The 17,689-nt window shown below is 38.1% G+C and overlaps 1 protein-coding gene across 1 annotated transcript in view; it reads left to right on the top strand.

The window, feature by feature from the left end:
- Positions 1–17,336, top strand: part of LOC127647049 (ankyrin repeat and SAM domain-containing protein 1A-like) — a 47,903-nt gene extending 30,567 nt beyond the window's left edge. The window contains exons 4-14 of the mRNA XM_052131117.1: positions 866–964; positions 1,275–1,421; positions 1,640–1,747; positions 1,905–2,075; positions 3,932–4,063; positions 4,648–4,719; positions 7,476–7,559; positions 7,717–7,854; positions 8,810–8,989; positions 12,023–12,121; positions 16,849–17,336. Coding sequence (XP_051987077.1) covers positions 866–964; positions 1,275–1,421; positions 1,640–1,747; positions 1,905–2,075; positions 3,932–4,063; positions 4,648–4,719; positions 7,476–7,559; positions 7,717–7,854; positions 8,810–8,989; positions 12,023–12,121; positions 16,849–16,887 — 1,269 coding nt within the window. The 3' untranslated portion in view covers positions 16,888–17,336. The remainder of the gene's footprint in view (positions 1–865; positions 965–1,274; positions 1,422–1,639; positions 1,748–1,904; positions 2,076–3,931; positions 4,064–4,647; positions 4,720–7,475; positions 7,560–7,716; positions 7,855–8,809; positions 8,990–12,022; positions 12,122–16,848) is intronic.
- The last annotated feature ends 353 nt before the right edge of the window (positions 17,337–17,689 follow it).

The following is a 17,689-nucleotide window of genomic DNA, read 5'->3' as shown; positions in this document are numbered from 1 at the left end:
TATCTGTCCATCCATCCACCCAATCCATCATCTACTCTGTCTATCTATCTGTCTGTCTATCTATCATATCTCTCTGTCTGTCTGTCTATTTATCATATCTCTCTGTCTGTCTATCTCTGTATCTGTCTACTGTATCTGTCTGTCTGTCTGCCCGTCCATCTGTCTATCTACATTATCTGTCTGTCTATCTATCTATCTATCTATCTATCTATCTATCTATCTATCTATCTATCTATCTATCTATCTATCTATCTATCTGTCTGTCTGTCTGTCTGTCTGTCTGTATCTGTCTCTCTGTCTGTCTGTCTGTCTATCTATCTATCTATCTATCTATCTATCTATCTATCTATCTATCTATCTATCTATCTACTATATCTGTCTGTCAATCGGTCAGTCGGTCTGTCTGTCTGCCTATCTATATATCTACTGTATCTGTCTGTCTGTCTATCTTTCTGACTGTCTGTCTGCCCGTTAGTCTGTCTATATAATGTATCTGTCTGTTTGTCTGTCTGTCTGTCTGTCTGTCTGTCTGTCTATCTATCTATCTGTCTGTCTGTCTGTCTACTGTATCTGTCTGTCTATCTGTCTGTTTGTCTGTCTGTCTGTCTGTCTGTGTATCTATCTATCTATCTATCTATCTATCTATCTACTGTATCTGTCTGTCAATCGGTCTGGCTGTCTGTCTGCCTATCTATATATCTACTGTATCTGTCTGTCTCTCTGTCTGTTAATCGGTCTATTGGCCTGTCTGTCTGTCTGCCTATCTATATAGCTACTGTATCTGTCTGTCTGTCTGAAGTAACAAACAAACTTTGTGAATTGAAGTGAGATAGTAAATCATGTGAATTTGCATATATGCATTCAGGGGAGTAACGTGATGGAGGATGAGGACCTTCAACAAATTGGCATCACGGACCCAGGCCACAGAAAGAAAATCCTTCATGCAGCAAAAAGCCTTCCGAAGGTAACACTTTTTTCCCCCTTTTATCCAGTAGTAATATAGAGTTGTATTTGAGCTCAAATGACACCTGGTTTTATATTTTTATATTCAAACATGATTAAGTTTGGCTTAAAATGTTTTTCGCTTACCGCCATATATTTTTAACAGCCAGGCAACGGCACTCATCCTGCTGTTTCCTTTATTTAGCAGTGAACATTTCTTTGAGTGGTGACCAAACATCTCCCCAGACATTCCTCAAGTGAATTATATAAGCTATATAAAAATGTTTTGCAGTTGATTTTGAAAAAGCATTAGCGTTGTACTCTTCCTTCAGGTGAAAGCTCTGGGATGTGATGGCAGCACATCTCTGGCCTCATGGTTGGAGACTCTGGGTCTTGGAGAGTATCTGCACAACTTCCTGTCCAGCGGCTACCGCACCCTGGAATGCGTGAAGAACCTGTGGGAGCTTGAAATTGTCAATGTAATGATGTTTCTTGATTTAATTAACACCGGAAAATATTTATCAAAAATACTGATTACAATTTTAAATTTTTTGTGTTCAAAACATAAATATAGCCTGTGTATGTACATTTTTATATTGATAATTGTGTAAGTACAGGCCCCCGTGATTATGTTGTTACTGAGTTATGAGTTATATATGCTGTGATCTGATACATTAATCATATCTCCTCTATGCAGGTGTTAAAAATTGGCCTTCATGGTCACAGAAAAAGGATCATAGCCTCAATAACAGAGAGACCGTATGAGGAAGCACCTTCAAAATCCAACCGATTTTCCCAACTTAAGGTGACGGACATGATGTATATAGCAGAACATTAAAACAGCATAAGGCAGCACAATATCCATTTGCCCAATCAATGTAATCAATGCGAATTTCAATATTAAATACAGCATGCAAAGAAAACTTTTGAATGTTCCATAAACATTTGTTTGTGTTTATTAGATTCAGGACCTGTTGTCTCAGAACATGTCACCACTCAGTTATATGGATCCGTACACCAGTCGCTCAATGGACATGTTGCTACCGCTGGGGGAATCGGGCAGAAAGAGCAGAGGGCTGGACCAGGATGGCAGTATCTCCCTCCGCTCTTTCGGTGAAAGATCACGCTCCCATGTGAGTAACTGTGATTAATAAGGAATAAACGGTGACATAACTCCATAATTTATGGACAGTCATGGCTCAGCAGTTGAGGCTCTGGGTTACTGACCAGAAGGTCAGGGGTTCAAGCCTCAGCACTGCCAAGATGCCACTGTTGGGCCCTTGAGCAAAGCCCCTTGACCCTATCTGCTCCAGGGGTGCCGTATCATGGCTGACCCTGCACTCTGACCCCAGCTTAGCTGGGATATGTGAAAACAAATACATTTCACTGTATATATAAAAAAGATATGTATAATGAAATAATCAAATATGAATAATACGTTTGAGTTTATATTTGTCCAACAATTCAATGTCTGCAGTGTCACATGATATATCATCTCTTTAAAAATAATCAGAAAGAGCTTTTGAACTATTTTCTGTTTGAATAGGCTTCACAAATTAACAGGAACCATCAAAGCCCTTGGTGGGTCTGATAGCTGTCATGATTTGTCTGAAATCTGTCTAAAGAAATCATTAAAATATATTAAAGATGAATCATTTTACAATTGAATTACAATGTAAAGAATCTAGTTTAAAAGACGTGTCAAATTCGGAAACATGTACTCTTTGAGTTTACATTTGAAAAACATTTCTGAACCTAACATGTAATCAGAAGGTTGCTGGTCCGATCACCATAGCCACCACCATTGTGTCCTTGAGCAAGGCACTTAACTCCAGGTTGCTACGGGGATGCTTTGGATATATATATATATAATTGTATAATTGGCGCCTAGTTAGCTCAGCAAGTAAAGATGCTGACTACCACACCTGGAGTCGCGAGTTCCAATCAGGGCGTGCTGAGTGACTTCAGTCAGGCTTCCTAAGCAACCAATTGGCCCTGTTGCTAGGGTGGGTAGAGTCACATGGGGTAACCTCCTCGTGGTCACTATTCTCTCAGTGTGGTGCGTGGTGAGTTGTGTGTGGATGCCGTGGAGAATAGCGTGGGCCTCCACACATGCTACGTCTCCGCGGTAACGTGCTCAACATGCCACTTGACAAGATGTGCAGATTGACAGTGTGAGATTTGTCCTCCTCCAACTGAGATTCGGCATCCTCCACTTAGAGCACATTGGGAATTGTTCATCATAGAAAAGGTGTATATTTAAGTAATTGTTTTGTGTGAATTACATTTGTAATGTATTTTTGAATAATTTATTAGACATGGATTTTTGCGTATTTGATCCATATCAAATGGGGCGGCTGTGGCTCAGGTGCTAGAGCAGGCTGGCCACCAATCGCAGCGTTGGAGGTTCGATTCCTGGCCCACACGACTCCACATGCTGAAGTGTCCTTGGGCAAGACACTGAACCCCAAGTTGCTCCCAATTGCAGGCTAGCGCCCTGAACGGCAGTTCTGCTGTCATTGGTGTATGAATGTGTGAGTGAATGAGTGAATGGGTGAATGTCACGCAATGTAAATCGCTTTGAATACCGTTAAGGTTAAAAAGGCGCTATATAAGTGCAGACCATTTACCAAATCCATATAATAAATTCCTTTACATTTTGTCCTACGATTCAGTGTCAGTGGTGTTAGCAATAGATCATGTCTCTTCGAAAATAATCAGAAAGATGCTTCGTACTATTTTCTATTTAAGGAGGTTAATCTAATTAGCAGGTCCCTTCAAGCACATGGTGGGTCTGATATCATATTTATATTCATTTATATTAACCATATAAATATACATTTATATTTATGTATTCGTGTTACAGTATAACTCAGATAAGCTTTCTTTTGATTGGTTTACCAAAATTGGTGCTGAAAACATAATGCATTTTTTACTCAATACACAGTTTCCGAGTCACAGATTTCACTTGTTGTTGTGTTTTATTTAGGATCGTCATGCAGATCGACATTCTCGTCAAATTGTTCGTCCATCGAGCCAATCTACCATGCACACCACAGTCTCCACCTGGCACCATCACCCTGAGAAGCTCATCACAGAGTCCTGTATTTATGAGGCTAGAGTAAGTCTTTCATGTGAGGATTAGTTGTTGTATTTGTGCCACTTTTTTTGATTGGAATTGTTGAGAAATGACAGGAAATGATGGAGGGATGAAATCAGGAAAAAGAAGCGAGTCGGGTTAGAAATGATGGTGCCCACATGAGCACCACGACTCAATGTATCATGCATGCACACTAACTAATAGGTCACGGCATGTATAGTTTTTGAACGGATTTTGGTTCAAGTCATAAATATTAAAAACCACAGTGAGACCAATCCAATAATGAGCACCTCATTAAATATTAAAGAGCTCTTTTGATCCATCGTTGTTATTTTTTAAATGTGAAACCTGGAATCAAACCAAGAGGATGTTACATATGATTCCCGATCTATTTTGATGGAATCAATCAGATATCATTCGTTTTTTATCAAATTTACATGACTTGTGTCTGTGTTAACATCTCACAGACCTAACTCATTTGAAATGGCTTTGGATACAACTGTATGCTTAATGAATAAATCTTCAAATAAATGTGTTATTAATATCAATGTGCAAGTTTGATTTCTATTTTTGTAACCGATGTTGTTGCTCTCTTTAATCTCCAGTATTTGGGCTCTGTGATCATTAGAGACCTACGAGGAATTGAGTCTACACAGGAGGCGTGCGCTAGAATAAGGGTATGTATTTGTACATTTACTTAACTAAAATTGATTCCATGTCTTAAATCATCGTTAATGGAATTGTTCACATAGACATTAAACTTCTATCATCATTTTATTGTCATGCATTTCTGAAAATAGTAAACACGGAAAAGGTGGACATTCTGCTAGATCACTGTTTTTTTGTTGCATGGAAAACACACTTATAAGTGACTTGAAATCATGTGTCAAGTGACATGAGGCCGACGATGGCAGAATTTCCATTTCTGGGTGAACTATCACTATAATTAAATCAGTTTGTGGGTGTTTCTTCCATTTCTGGCACTTTCATGCCCCCAGGGGTTGATTTTAATACAAAAAAACAGATTTCAACTTTTTTCTTTTTGTCATGTGAGTGCCACATTAAAACTGAATTTGAAACATTATACCAGGCCTTTTGGGTACTTTTTCAAATGCCTTTTATGTTTAGACTTTACTGTTTTAGCCTTGTCCCAGACTTTCAATAATAAACTATGAAAATACAAATAATTTCATCCTTAAAACTACGATAATCCAAACAAAGAGTGAAATAAACAAAGCCATTTAAAGATTTATTGTGAAAATGTTTTCTATTTATAAAAAAAAAATCATGACTGTCCCACAGTTGTGCCATCATTTCCATTTTTCAAAAGTTAGTATACTTGTTAATTAAGCAATATCACACAAGCAAGTGTGCGATATGGTCCTACATCAGCACTGCTGTGATTCGGCCGCAGGTAATTACAGCCGTAATTTCAGCAGGGCTTGTGCTGTTTTTAATATGGATAAACAAGTGTTCTTGTGTGTGTGTGTGTGTGTGTGTGTGTGTGTGTGTGTGTGTGTGTGTGTGTGTGTGTGTGTGTGTGTGTGTGTGTGTGTGTGTGTGTGGTGAGCGTGTATTTATCACTTTGTGGGGACCAAATGTCCCCATAAGGATAGTAAAACCCGAAATATTTGACCTTGTGGGGACATTTTGTCGGTCCCCATGAGGAAAACAGCTTATAAATCATACTAAATTATGTTTTTTGAAAATGTAAAAATGCAGAAAGTTTTCTGTGAGGGTTAGGTTTAGGGGTAGGGTTAGGTTTAGGGGATAGAATATAAAGTTTGTACAGTATAAAAACCATTATGTCTATGGAAAGTCCCCATAAAACATGGAAACACAACTGTGTGTGTGTGTGTGTGTGTGTGTGTGTGTGTGTGTGTGTGTGTGTGTGTGTGTGTGTGTGAGACAGAGAGAGATAGAGTGAGCTTGTGTGATCACCTGTTACCACACCCAAGCAGAGATGCTGTCAGCTTTCTGAAGATCAGCTTTCTCAGTGGAAAAATAGCGTCCAATGGAAGTATTTCTCCCTATTTCGTGGTAGCCGGTGCACAAGAGTCGATCACTATAGAAACCGCAATGTCCTCCGCCATTTTAAACAGCACCCATTGTGTAATTAATCAGTCTGTTGTGTCTCTCAGCTGTGATGAGCTGTAATGCTTAAGTTGTTCATTTAAAGCCATTTAAAGCTATTTCCTAGTGTAGTGTAGTAAGTGTAGTAAGCGATCATGAAGAGTTGTTGTATGTAAACTCTAGCTGACGTGGATTCACTTCTCGTCACCTAACTGGCTCATATTACACACAAATTATCTTTTGACACCACCTGCTGGCTAACATATGTAATGTAAAAAAAAGGACAAACAGTAGCTCTTAACACATCTGCACTGCTCTTACACTTTAGTTTAGAATAGCACGAACACAAGCGGAGTGATACACACAGTGAAGCGTCGGAGTGCTGATGGTGTCAGACCATCAGTACTCGTGGAACGTCTCACGTCCAATCAGATTCAAGGACTGGAATTACCTGTTGTATATCCAAGAATATTTTAATTGTGCATCATTTTCAATAAAGATGTAAAGTGTGAAAATATTATTTAATTGTGTGCATTTAGGATACATAAATATTAACAATGAAATTAGCCTTTGCAAGACAAAAGAGAAGTGCATTTTTTTTTTCCAAAACATCAAAAATGTCATTTCCAGTTTATCAGGAATTTTGCAATGAAGTTTTCCAGTCATGGAAAATAATTAGTTGACCTGGAAAATATTTTACTGTAATAAAACAGTTTGACTTGTTACATGTACAAAAACATTGGGGCACTGGATAGGTGTACACATTTGTATCGTTTTGGCACTGCTGCCGGCTGAGCATTTTTGAACAACGTCAACTGAGCCCTGTAACGTACATTTCCTACCACTCATTTGCTGTCAAATAATAAATCACAGCTTTTTGGGGTTTAATAATCAAACTGTGCCACTTAGCAAACTGCAAACACACAAACGGCAAAATAAAAGCTTGATTTAAATGGATGTGTGAAATGGGGGAAAAAAGATAACAATATATTACTACTTTACAGTAATATAGTAATTTTTAGACAAACTTTGATGTCTAAAAATTGTCGCACATAGAATTCAGACAAAAAAAAGCATCCAATAACACCTCTTGGGCACAGAAAATGTCCTGGAAAATTGTGCTTTGAAAAGAGTGGGAACTCTGATGATACCATGTTCATTTACTAATTCTTAAGACTTAAATATATTTCATTTATCTCCTTTGATGCAGGTACATACAGTACACTGTTGTGCATTGTTAGTAGTGTAAAAGTTTTTTAAAAGTGCTGAAGTTGAAGAAGCATCTACAGTATATATTTATATATTCAGTACTGTAGTTTATTGAGCTCACTGGTCTGCTAACTCTTCATTGGTTTATCAGAAATCAAAGGATCACAGAAAAGGCCCTGTAATAATCCTGAATATCACCTACAGAGGAGTCAGATTTGTTGATGCAGCCACCAAGGTAAGAGCAACTGTGAATTACAACACTCATTGTATTGGCCATTACTGAAGCCATTGTCATACCATGGGTTGTACAAATAATATTGGAATCACCTTTTTGACATGCATATGACATAGCAAACTGAGTGTTTCTTTACGTTTGTTGTCCCTTTTTGCAGGGAATAGTTGCAGAGCATGAGATCCAGAACATCTCGTGTGCAGCTCAGGATCCTGATGATCTTTGCTCATTTGCATACATCACAAAAGACCTGAAGTCTGGCTACCACTTCTGCCATGTCTTCACCACAGTAGAAGTGGTGGGTGTGATTTTCTCTACTCTTTCATCGAGGAACAAATCAAGACCATCTGGGTTAACAAAGAGTAGGGTTGTTTGAACATCTGAGCCGGTTGGAGATGGAAAAGCACAATTAACAGAAATATTACACTAAAAATAGCAAACAGAAATTTGGATTGAATGTTTAATGTCAATGTGAAATGGGATTTTACTTACACTCACAAAGCACATTATTAGGAACACTATGGTCCTAACAAAAGTGCCTGACGTGGTCTTCTGCTGCGGTAGCCCATCCGCCTCTAGGTTCGATGTGTTGTGCATACTGAGATGTTATTCTGCTCACTACAATTGTACAGAGTGGTTATCTGAGTTACTGTAGCCTTTCTGTCAGCTCGAACCAGTCTGGCCATTCTCCATTGACCTCTCTCGTCAATAAGGTGCGGCTCTTACAATGGTAGTGAATGGGTCAGTCTATAAACTTTTAAAATCACACTGTTTCAAAAGTATAGCCACAAATCATAAACATTAAACACATTAACATGATTTTAGTGTGATGAAATAACTTGCAGCGTTTATCTGTGTTGTGTTGCCATGGCAACAAATTTGCAATATTAGATATAACTTAACCCTGATAAGGTTAATAAGCGATATTATCACACTAAAATCATGTCAACACGTAAAATGTTAGTGAAAATGTCTTTTAGCAATATTTTTGTGACTGTGTGTATTTGAATGTTTTTTGACTAGCCCCATTCAGTTCCATTGCAAAATGATTTAACATTATGTCACAAATGCTGTTGATGCTTTAGCCTCTGTTATAATTGACTAGCCTTTTCACATTTGAAATACTTGCTTGTGGGTTATCTGTCCAGTCCAACATATTTGCAACTGTCCCTTTTGCTTTTGTATAGCCTTACTAAGCACAAAAATGCATGTTGTGTAGCAATTTAATAAACCAATGGCTGTTCTCCGTACAGACACAGACTTACGAGATCATTCTTACTCTGGGACAAGCGTTTGAAGTAGCCTATCAGATGGCTCTCCAGGCGCAGAAGGCCCGTCGTCACAGTTCATATGCAGGTCCAGCCTCAGAAAACATAGAAATCAAGACCAGCAGACCCACGTCACAGTCCCGCGTCAGTGCACGTCGCTCCGCGGTGAGTATGAAATAATCACACACTACACACAGACAACTGTGGTCAGCTTGCCATCAGTGAGGCGTACAAATGCGTTAATGCCTACATCAGCCTGATCTCATGTAAATTACATGACTGTAGAAATAAATTGCTAAATTATATTACATTGTTCATTACATGTATCACAGCAGTTCCGAGGTCAAATGTCCACTGTGTGGCGCTAAAAGTGAGTAAAATTTTCTCAAACAGAGGAGGTTTAAAAGGGGTCATGAAATGGGGAATCAAATTTACCTTGATATTTAGACATATAAGAGGTAACTGTACTTTAAAAACATACTGTACATTTCAGAACTCAAAACTTTCTCCCCAGTCGAAAAAGAGCATTTATAGTTGCCACCCTGCTGAAACAACTAGTGTTGAAATCTGTCTGTTTGTGACATTACGACACATTGCTCATTTGTATTGACACATCCCACAACATGCGTCATTGGACCATTGGCCCCGCCCACTGGCACAGTTGAAGTCAAGATGGCAGGCCTTGTATATCTCATTATTCCTAACATAAAACCAAAGGGGACCCATCTGGACAATTTTGAATTATTTTGTATATGAACATGAACTACACAGACTCTTTGACCGCTGCCATGTATCTCGCCACTTTTAAAAGATGCAGTGTCAAGTTACAGCTCTGAAAGGGAGAAGCAATTCTCTTTAATTCAGCTGCTGCCTCTTGGTTTTTAGCACAGATACGTCATGGATGCATTATTTTGCCCATCTGCGCTATTTTTAATCATTGGTGTATGTAAACATAGGACGTCTTTGACAATGGAAGTCTTTGACCGTTTCGGTGTGTTTCAGGCAATGTACACCTCAGTGCGCCTACAGTATGTGTGTTTTGTAACTTCGGACAAGTCTGAGGATTGATTTAATTTATTTGAAAAAGGGATTATGTAAAGATTGAGTTATGTTTATGATGTTATTACAACTATTGACCAGAAGAGGTCGCTTGTTCTTAGCAGACCTACTGATCACTCTAGGATTCTAGCATGCAACATCTTACACTTACTCATCATTTATAAGGTAAATTGAGCTACATTTTACCTCAGCTTGTCAGCGACATAAAGGGTAAATACAATACAAGGATAAAAGGTATCAAAAGTTTTTACAAAATCCTTGACAGTGCGGGAATCACCAAAGACATCTAATGCTGTTTTGCTCGTGCTTGTGAACAATGAAAAAGTTGTTATAAGAGGGAGAAACTTTGAAGAAATGTGCGATTTGAGATGCCTGACTGATTGTTGAAAAGTCTTGCGAATAGAGAGAATGTTCTCTGACGCGTGGGACTGTTCGGTCTGCATGTGTACAGTATGTTGTGGTGCTGAAATATTTTGTATTAATGAACTGAAATGTTATGTTCTTGTATCCACTATTGTTATTGATGATAATATTTGGATTTTGGTGATAATATTTAGATTTTAACTAACACCTATAAGCTGTTTGGCTGTTGCAAATGTAGACAATGCAAATGAGATAAAGTCTGAAGTATATTGCTTGTCAAATTAACATGAATTTGTTCATGTGAACGGCATGTTTTAGTAAAAAGCAAGTTACAAAATAATTATATTTGTTTTTATAAATATTGTTAAATAAAAATTTTAATATAGGTAACAAAATCTTTAAAAGTACATTGCATTAGTTGTGCAGGTATAGATTACCCACAATAATAAGGAAATTGAGTAAAGGGGTGAACATTGTTAGAGTGCGGATTTGTAATTCAGCCGCTTGGTAGAAAGGAGAAACAATTTTATCCCTCGCCCCATTCAAAGTTGCCCATCCCTGGTGTAAACCATGCAATTTTGTTTTATAATGTCGAGGGGATTGTTCATTCTCTTTCATCTGAGTTTGCTGAATTTGAGGGGCTGCACGATGTTAGCCAGTCATAACAGTGAGCGTTTACGTTGAAGTTTTAAGAGGGTGCAAAACTGAGCATTTCAGACAGATGGCCAAAAACAGGGTGGAAAATGATCATATATTACTAAAGTGTGACTGTTTTGGTGCAAAAAAAAACTTTTATAACATTATCATTGGACCTCAGGGAAGATGATAAAATTATTTGTAAAAAAGCATTTCATGACCCCTTTAAGGTTAATGCTCTATTGAGTTTTGAAACAACAAAACTAACCTCCCTACCCTAAACCTTTAACCTGAATCTAACCGATAGTGTCAGAAAGAGCAAATTTGACATGAAAAATGCAGTTGCTGAAGCAACCACAGCAGTTTGTGGTGCTTCTTTAACACTTTTGTTTTGTTGTGTTGACTCGTGCTTTCCGGGACTCGAACCCCGGTCCTTTGCATCGCAAGTGCACCACTCTATCAGTTGAGAATTGAAACCTCACTTTCACACAATTCACGAGTTAAAACGGAAGATCGTCAAATCATAAACATATACTTTTCGCTCAGTTCCTCATACAATGCTATCTTGTGACATCTAAACACTTTTACTATAGCGCATGACTTATTTTAACGTTTGTATTACATAATCAACTACATTTACAAGCTTGTTCGAATGTGATCAAATTGCGCAGTAGCTCAACTGATAGAGCATTGCACTTGTGATGTGAAGGATTGGAGTACAAGTCCTGAAGAGCACGCCGGTTGACACATGAGCCGAAAGTGTCATAGAAGCACCACAAAGTGATGCAAATTGTGTTTTTCATCTCACATTTGTTTTTTTCTGACATTATCGGTTAGGTTTAGGGTTAAGGTTAAGGGTAGGGAGGTCGGTTTTGAGCAATACCTTAAAAACCTCATCTGTTTGGGTGAAAATTGAACTTGCTTTTAGGACCACTCAGTGGACATTTCACCTCAGAACTGCCGCGATATGAACCACGTAATATTATTTTTCAAAAATATCGCCACAGTCACGTAATTTGCATGAGATCAGGCTGGTTAAGAGATGCCACCTCCAATCCCGGTAGATAGTATATATGTTTAGTTTGCTGCCTCAATCCTGTAATCTGTGTCTTTGTGCTTGTGCCTGGTCCTCCTTCCCAGGGTGCACCTGTGCTTGAATGCCGCTGCTGTTACTGTCACACGTGCTCCGCCCACCGCCCCTCCTACCTCCCGCTGCCCTCTGTCAGCCCTGGAGTTCAGGTTCTGCACTCTCCTCTCTCTCTTTTCCTCACATTCTCCAGCACTCTCGTCCTTATACAATCCTAGCTTTCTCCTCCCTGCCACTTATTCACTTTACTAATTTTCCTGTTACGTTTCCAACTTTCACTCTTATCCACCTATTTTTTCCCCCATGCACATTTTTTTGGTTGACACTAGCAACAGGTCACAAGTTATAAATGCGGTATATGCCTAATCAGTTAAATTCAGGGGGATATTTGAACATACAAGGTTGCAATATTGGGTATTCCAAGGGAAAAGAGATCTTGTTCATTACTAAATAATTTTTTTGGCCTCAGGATGTGGTCGATATGTTAGCAGACCACAGTTATACTTCACGGATTACTACACAGTTCTTCAACACCGGGTTTGCCTTGCCTCGAGAAATGTCTTTGAAAGCGTGTTAGAACACAATTTCCTACATACTATAAAGTGAAAAGTAAAGTCTTACAATGTCACTGAGAGGAATTCTAGAGCAATACTTAAAATGTTGCATCAGCAACATTTGAGACAAATATCTTTTTGAAAATAATTCAAAATGACATTATTGGGTGGCCCTCTCTAAATAGCTCATTTTTAAAATGATATGTATGATATAGAATGAATAATTGCAATTTGAAATAACATGGTTGTTGAATAATATTACACCTTTTCGTTATGATTTTAAGAATTCATTTTCAAGTGCAGTACATATGCTTAGAGTTAATGGTGAATATCAGTAGCACTAACTCTAAAGACCCCAAGAAATGGCTTGTAGATGAATCTTATTTTGAAACAGGAAGTTGAGGCAGGACATATCGAAGTACTCATCTCTTTCTTTAAAAATACTCAATTGCCTTTGGTGTACATAGCAGCCTGGCTAAACCACACTTGACAGCTTGTTAGTGTCTTCACAAAGTTGAAGCCCAGCACTAGAGATCGTGTGACCCGACCTGATCAGTACCATCAAATTTAAAGCCAAACCCAAAATCACCCACTCTTCACCAAGCAAGTAAATTTGTTGCAATAGGCTTTATTTGAATGAAGCATCATAGGCAACATTGTTCTTGCACTAAAAAAAGCAAAACAAGTTACGTTAAAATGAAAAATATATGATTATATATTAAATAAATGTAGCTTGTATTATATAAAATACATATATTATCAAAATGTATTTATAATAAATATTTATCTTTTATAATAATAATAACATAAATAATAATTTATTTATATTATTTATAAAACTAGTCATTTATTTTTTTTATTAATTACAATCCCAAACTCAACCTGAAGTTATACTTGGAAAAACTCGCCTGAACCCAGGCCGAAACCCATCTGTTTGTCAGGTCCTGTTGGGCTCAGGATGGGTAGCAGACTACAGCATGTATCAGGGCCGTTTCTAGTTAGGGACCTCGAGCTACCAGGGGGCACTGCAAAGCAAGATAGTTTTTTATTTTTTATTTTTCAAAATAGTAAAAGTTTCAAGTAAGACTCAGGCAACTGTTATGGCTCAATTAGGCAGTTATAGGGCCCTTGTGGCCCGAGAGGGAAGGGAGAATATAACTGCAATTCACAGGTGGGATCCCAGGGGCCTCCAAGTAGGATATGCTCAGAAACAGCCTTGGCTTGTACCACAAACCAAAGTAATGAAGACACTTTCAAAATGAACCAAATAATGGTTGGTAAAAGAAATAAAGGATCAACCCTAGTGCAACCAACGACTCAACTAATCGTTATTAGCTACTTGCTATTGCTAGTCAAGAGAGGTGATATTTATAATTTAGGGGGAGGGACTTTATTGGGCAAAAATGTGTAGGTGCCCCTGCGGACAAAATGAGTCATCAATCATTTTGGTCCAATTTCCTAAATTTTCACTCTGACTTTTAAGAGTACACAAGCATATAGATGGCCTCGAAACACCAAGTTTGATTTCATGGGGTCTTTAAATGCACTAGCTAACAGTTGCACTAACATGCTGATAAAGCTGGTTTGCTGGTCTTAGCTGGACTCCTAGCTTGGTCAGTCTGGTCTGTTATGATGGATTTAGAGGGATTTTGAGCACTTGTTTGCTGGTCTGACTGGGATGGCCAGCTTAACCAGCTGAGCACAAGCTTTGTCAGGCTTGAAGTCCAGCTAGACCAGGTTGTTGAAGATGTTTTTCAGTAGGATAGGTAACCAAAATTAGGTCTAGACACTAGGTTTGTTGTTTGTTTTGTTGTCTTCGGTGATTTCTCCTACATGGTGTTCAACACCCATCTCAACACTTATGTGATGTGGGTTGGCAACCCTTCTCTCCTGCAGCCTCATTCCCCGCTACTACTACCCCGGCACATCAACTCACTGGAACCGGAAACGGATCTGCAGTCCCTGGGCAGCACCAGTTGGCTTTATGAACCACGGGACTCCTCCAGACCTTCAAGTAGCACCAAGTATGAGACCACCATATTCTGAAGCAGGGCACTGCCCTTGTCCAATCCCGCCTGCTGCCCCGTTTTTACCCCACGCCCCCTAGAACTAGTGCCCTGTGCCTTCTCACTGTGATTTGTAGCCTTCCTCAGGGCAAGACTACTTCCCATGCCAGTCCCAACCCTAGCCCTTGCCTGCATTGCCCTCTTGGAGAGCAAAATCCCTGCACATTCCTTGTCGTCTTGACAGATGAGCGCTTTCATGGAATTCCCGGATTTGCCATCTAACCAGCCTCCTCAAACTCTTCTGTCACAATCCGACGATCTCGCCTCTGAGAGCTTCCCTCTTTTATACATTAAGCTGAATGTTTACGGTCAAGTCCCTCATATCAGAGTGTTCTCTGTCACAAAACCTCTGAACTTAAACCAATGTGTAGGCGACCTACCAAGTAGCTTGGACACTTGTAGCATTTCTACATCTCATCTGAGAGGCATAACTTTGTTAGAACTGAGTGGTTCCACAAACTTTCAGACTGCATCAGCAATACTGTTTCAAGTTTACGTACGTTCACGATCATGAATGCAACTCAACTTTCCGTTGGCGCTTCTCAAACCCTGTAGCACTAGGTCATTTTTGTCCTGTAGTTGGATCTTTGCTTGACCCATTTTCCCTCAGCAGTCCTTCGTTTTTTCCAAAAATTGGAAAAAGTTGGTTTCGAAATCACAATCAGTGCTTCCTTTTGTCTTACCAGGCGTTTGCAGATCTGAAGGCTGCGGAAGAAAGACTGTGCCTGTTTAGAACAAACGTACATTGGGATTTTAAATGCAATCTAATTTTACAAATACAGCCCCAAGAAAATGGAATATCCAAGACAAGATTCCTATTCTGTTTAAATCAGTTTTCTGGGAAGAAATTTGATTACGACCCTTTATCAATATATGGGATTTTTATTTTTTTTTCTGTAAAGTTCTATATTTCTAACTTTACATTGTGACATCACATGGTAAATGTGTTTGTAAACCTCATATGTTCATTTTGTGATTGATGATTTGTTCGGTAAATTTGTTACCTCTGGGATTTCCACAACAATGCATTTGCAGACGAAAAAACACACGTAGACATAATAACGGTAAATGTTACTATTTTCTACTAACCAATTCCCACGTGACAACTATCTGTGATAAGCACTAAGGTTACAGAAAGAGAATTGTTTTATTGTGAAATTTATTGAAAGTTTGGAAAACCATTGTAAATGTGCACAATGTAAGAATTTTCGAAAGTTTACTTTTTTAACCCTCCACTCAAAAGTTCTTATTTCAGTGTATTATAGAACTTTTCTGTATGCAACATGTGCTGTTTTACTTTGGCTAAAAGTCAATTTTACATTCTTGAAAGTTTCTGTTTTGTCTGGTCTCATTGGCCATGTACGCACTGCAGCTAAATTCGGTTTCCACACCACTTCTGATCACTTAAATCTCTTTCTGTTCCCATTCAGTTTGGTTATTTACAGGAGTGACATTAATCAAATGTAAAACCATGTAGTGTGTACTAAATCGAACTGAACTAGTTCAGTTAACTAGCTCTAGAAAATCACAGAAACAGATGTACGTGTGACTTTCTCTCCACTGTAGTTGCTTCCGCCAACCTCAAAAATTGACGGGACGTAAATACGACTCTAGATGCTAATATCTGTTCCGTCACAAATAGCTAACACCAAACAGCCACACAACACCAAACCATTGCTATGTTTCATTATATGTCAACTATTGTGAGTTTGGGAGTGACTCCTGACACACAGAATATATTAGATGATTTTCTCTTGAATTTGAATGCGGTTGTCACTCTCAAAACTTTACAGTGTGTACGTGGCCAGTTTTTTTTTCCTCGGTGTGAAAAAGACTATACGGTTTGGTTTGATTCGGGTTGTTTTTCACTCTCAAGCCACTATTTGTCTCTCATGTCCTGATCTAGAGTTATTCGTTAAAATTGTGGTGATTTCTTTGTGACTGTGTTGCACATTCTCAGCATCCAAAAAATCACAATCAGACATCTTCAGTCATGAATATCCCATCGTTTGCCATTGTTTTGTAACATTTCCTAACTGAAAATTGCCAAAGAGGCAGACTCAAAATCCATTTCACTCAAACCATTGCATCCTGTAATGTGAATTTTATGTATTTTTGACACTGTATCCATATTTATGAAATTCTAACACATTCTAACATTCCAAGTTGACTTTTTATAGCAATGTTCCATCTGAGCTCAGTTTGATTTGGATTTTGGAACATCCATTTCTGAATTCCAATATATTTTTCCTTGTGTAGCTCACTCCACCTTTCAAGTTTCCGGACACCAAGGTGTGAATTGAAGGGGAATCAGATGAAACTTTATGTGTGAGTCCAAATGGGGGAAGATATTGTGTGAGTATGTGAGAGAGAAAGAAAAAGATGTTAAATTAGCACTTAACTGCCGTACGACACGGACTGTCCAAAACTTGCACCAACTGCAAAAATACACTTTAATACTGGACATGACTTAACCGATGAAGTGGTTTACTGGTGATGTGGAAATGAACAAAACACATCAAATAATAACATCAGATTCAGCTTGCTAGTCAATTTGGGTGAATCTCATGAAGAAATTTATTTTATTTTTCAAAGGTATTTATATATATATATACATACATTAACAAACAAAAAAATAAACCTATTTTTATGACCAGAAATTTTCATTTTGTGACATTATTCATAACAATTAAGCATGTTTTATGCAAAATCTTATTCTCATTATTTCAAAGAAAATCATCCTGTCTGGACAAAATTATTGTCTATATTATTTTTTTATAAAGCCAACATTAAATACTGCTAAAATGTTTACTTATATGTACTTTACAATTGTAATATACCATTACTGTATATTATTATTATTAAATAAATGCATTATGGTACTGATAAATAATGCATTTTCATGAAAAGCTTAATGGTCATACAAATAGGATTTATTTTCTTTATGCAAAATTATTTTCCTATTCATTTTGGGTTGAAATATGACTCATGAGAATCACCCATTTATACCTTTGAATAGCAAATTTGTTTAACTTCCAATGGCAAAAAACCCTGAACTTTGTGGAATTTCTGGAAAACTGGAATACTGAGCACTGTGTGA

Source organism: Xyrauchen texanus, chromosome 7 (assembly GCF_025860055.1).
Source record: "Xyrauchen texanus isolate HMW12.3.18 chromosome 7, RBS_HiC_50CHRs, whole genome shotgun sequence".
NCBI classification, from domain to species: Eukaryota; Metazoa; Chordata; class Actinopteri; order Cypriniformes; family Catostomidae; genus Xyrauchen; species Xyrauchen texanus.
The sequence above is the reverse complement of the archived record's forward strand: the minus strand, read 5'-3'. Positions and strand labels throughout refer to the sequence as shown.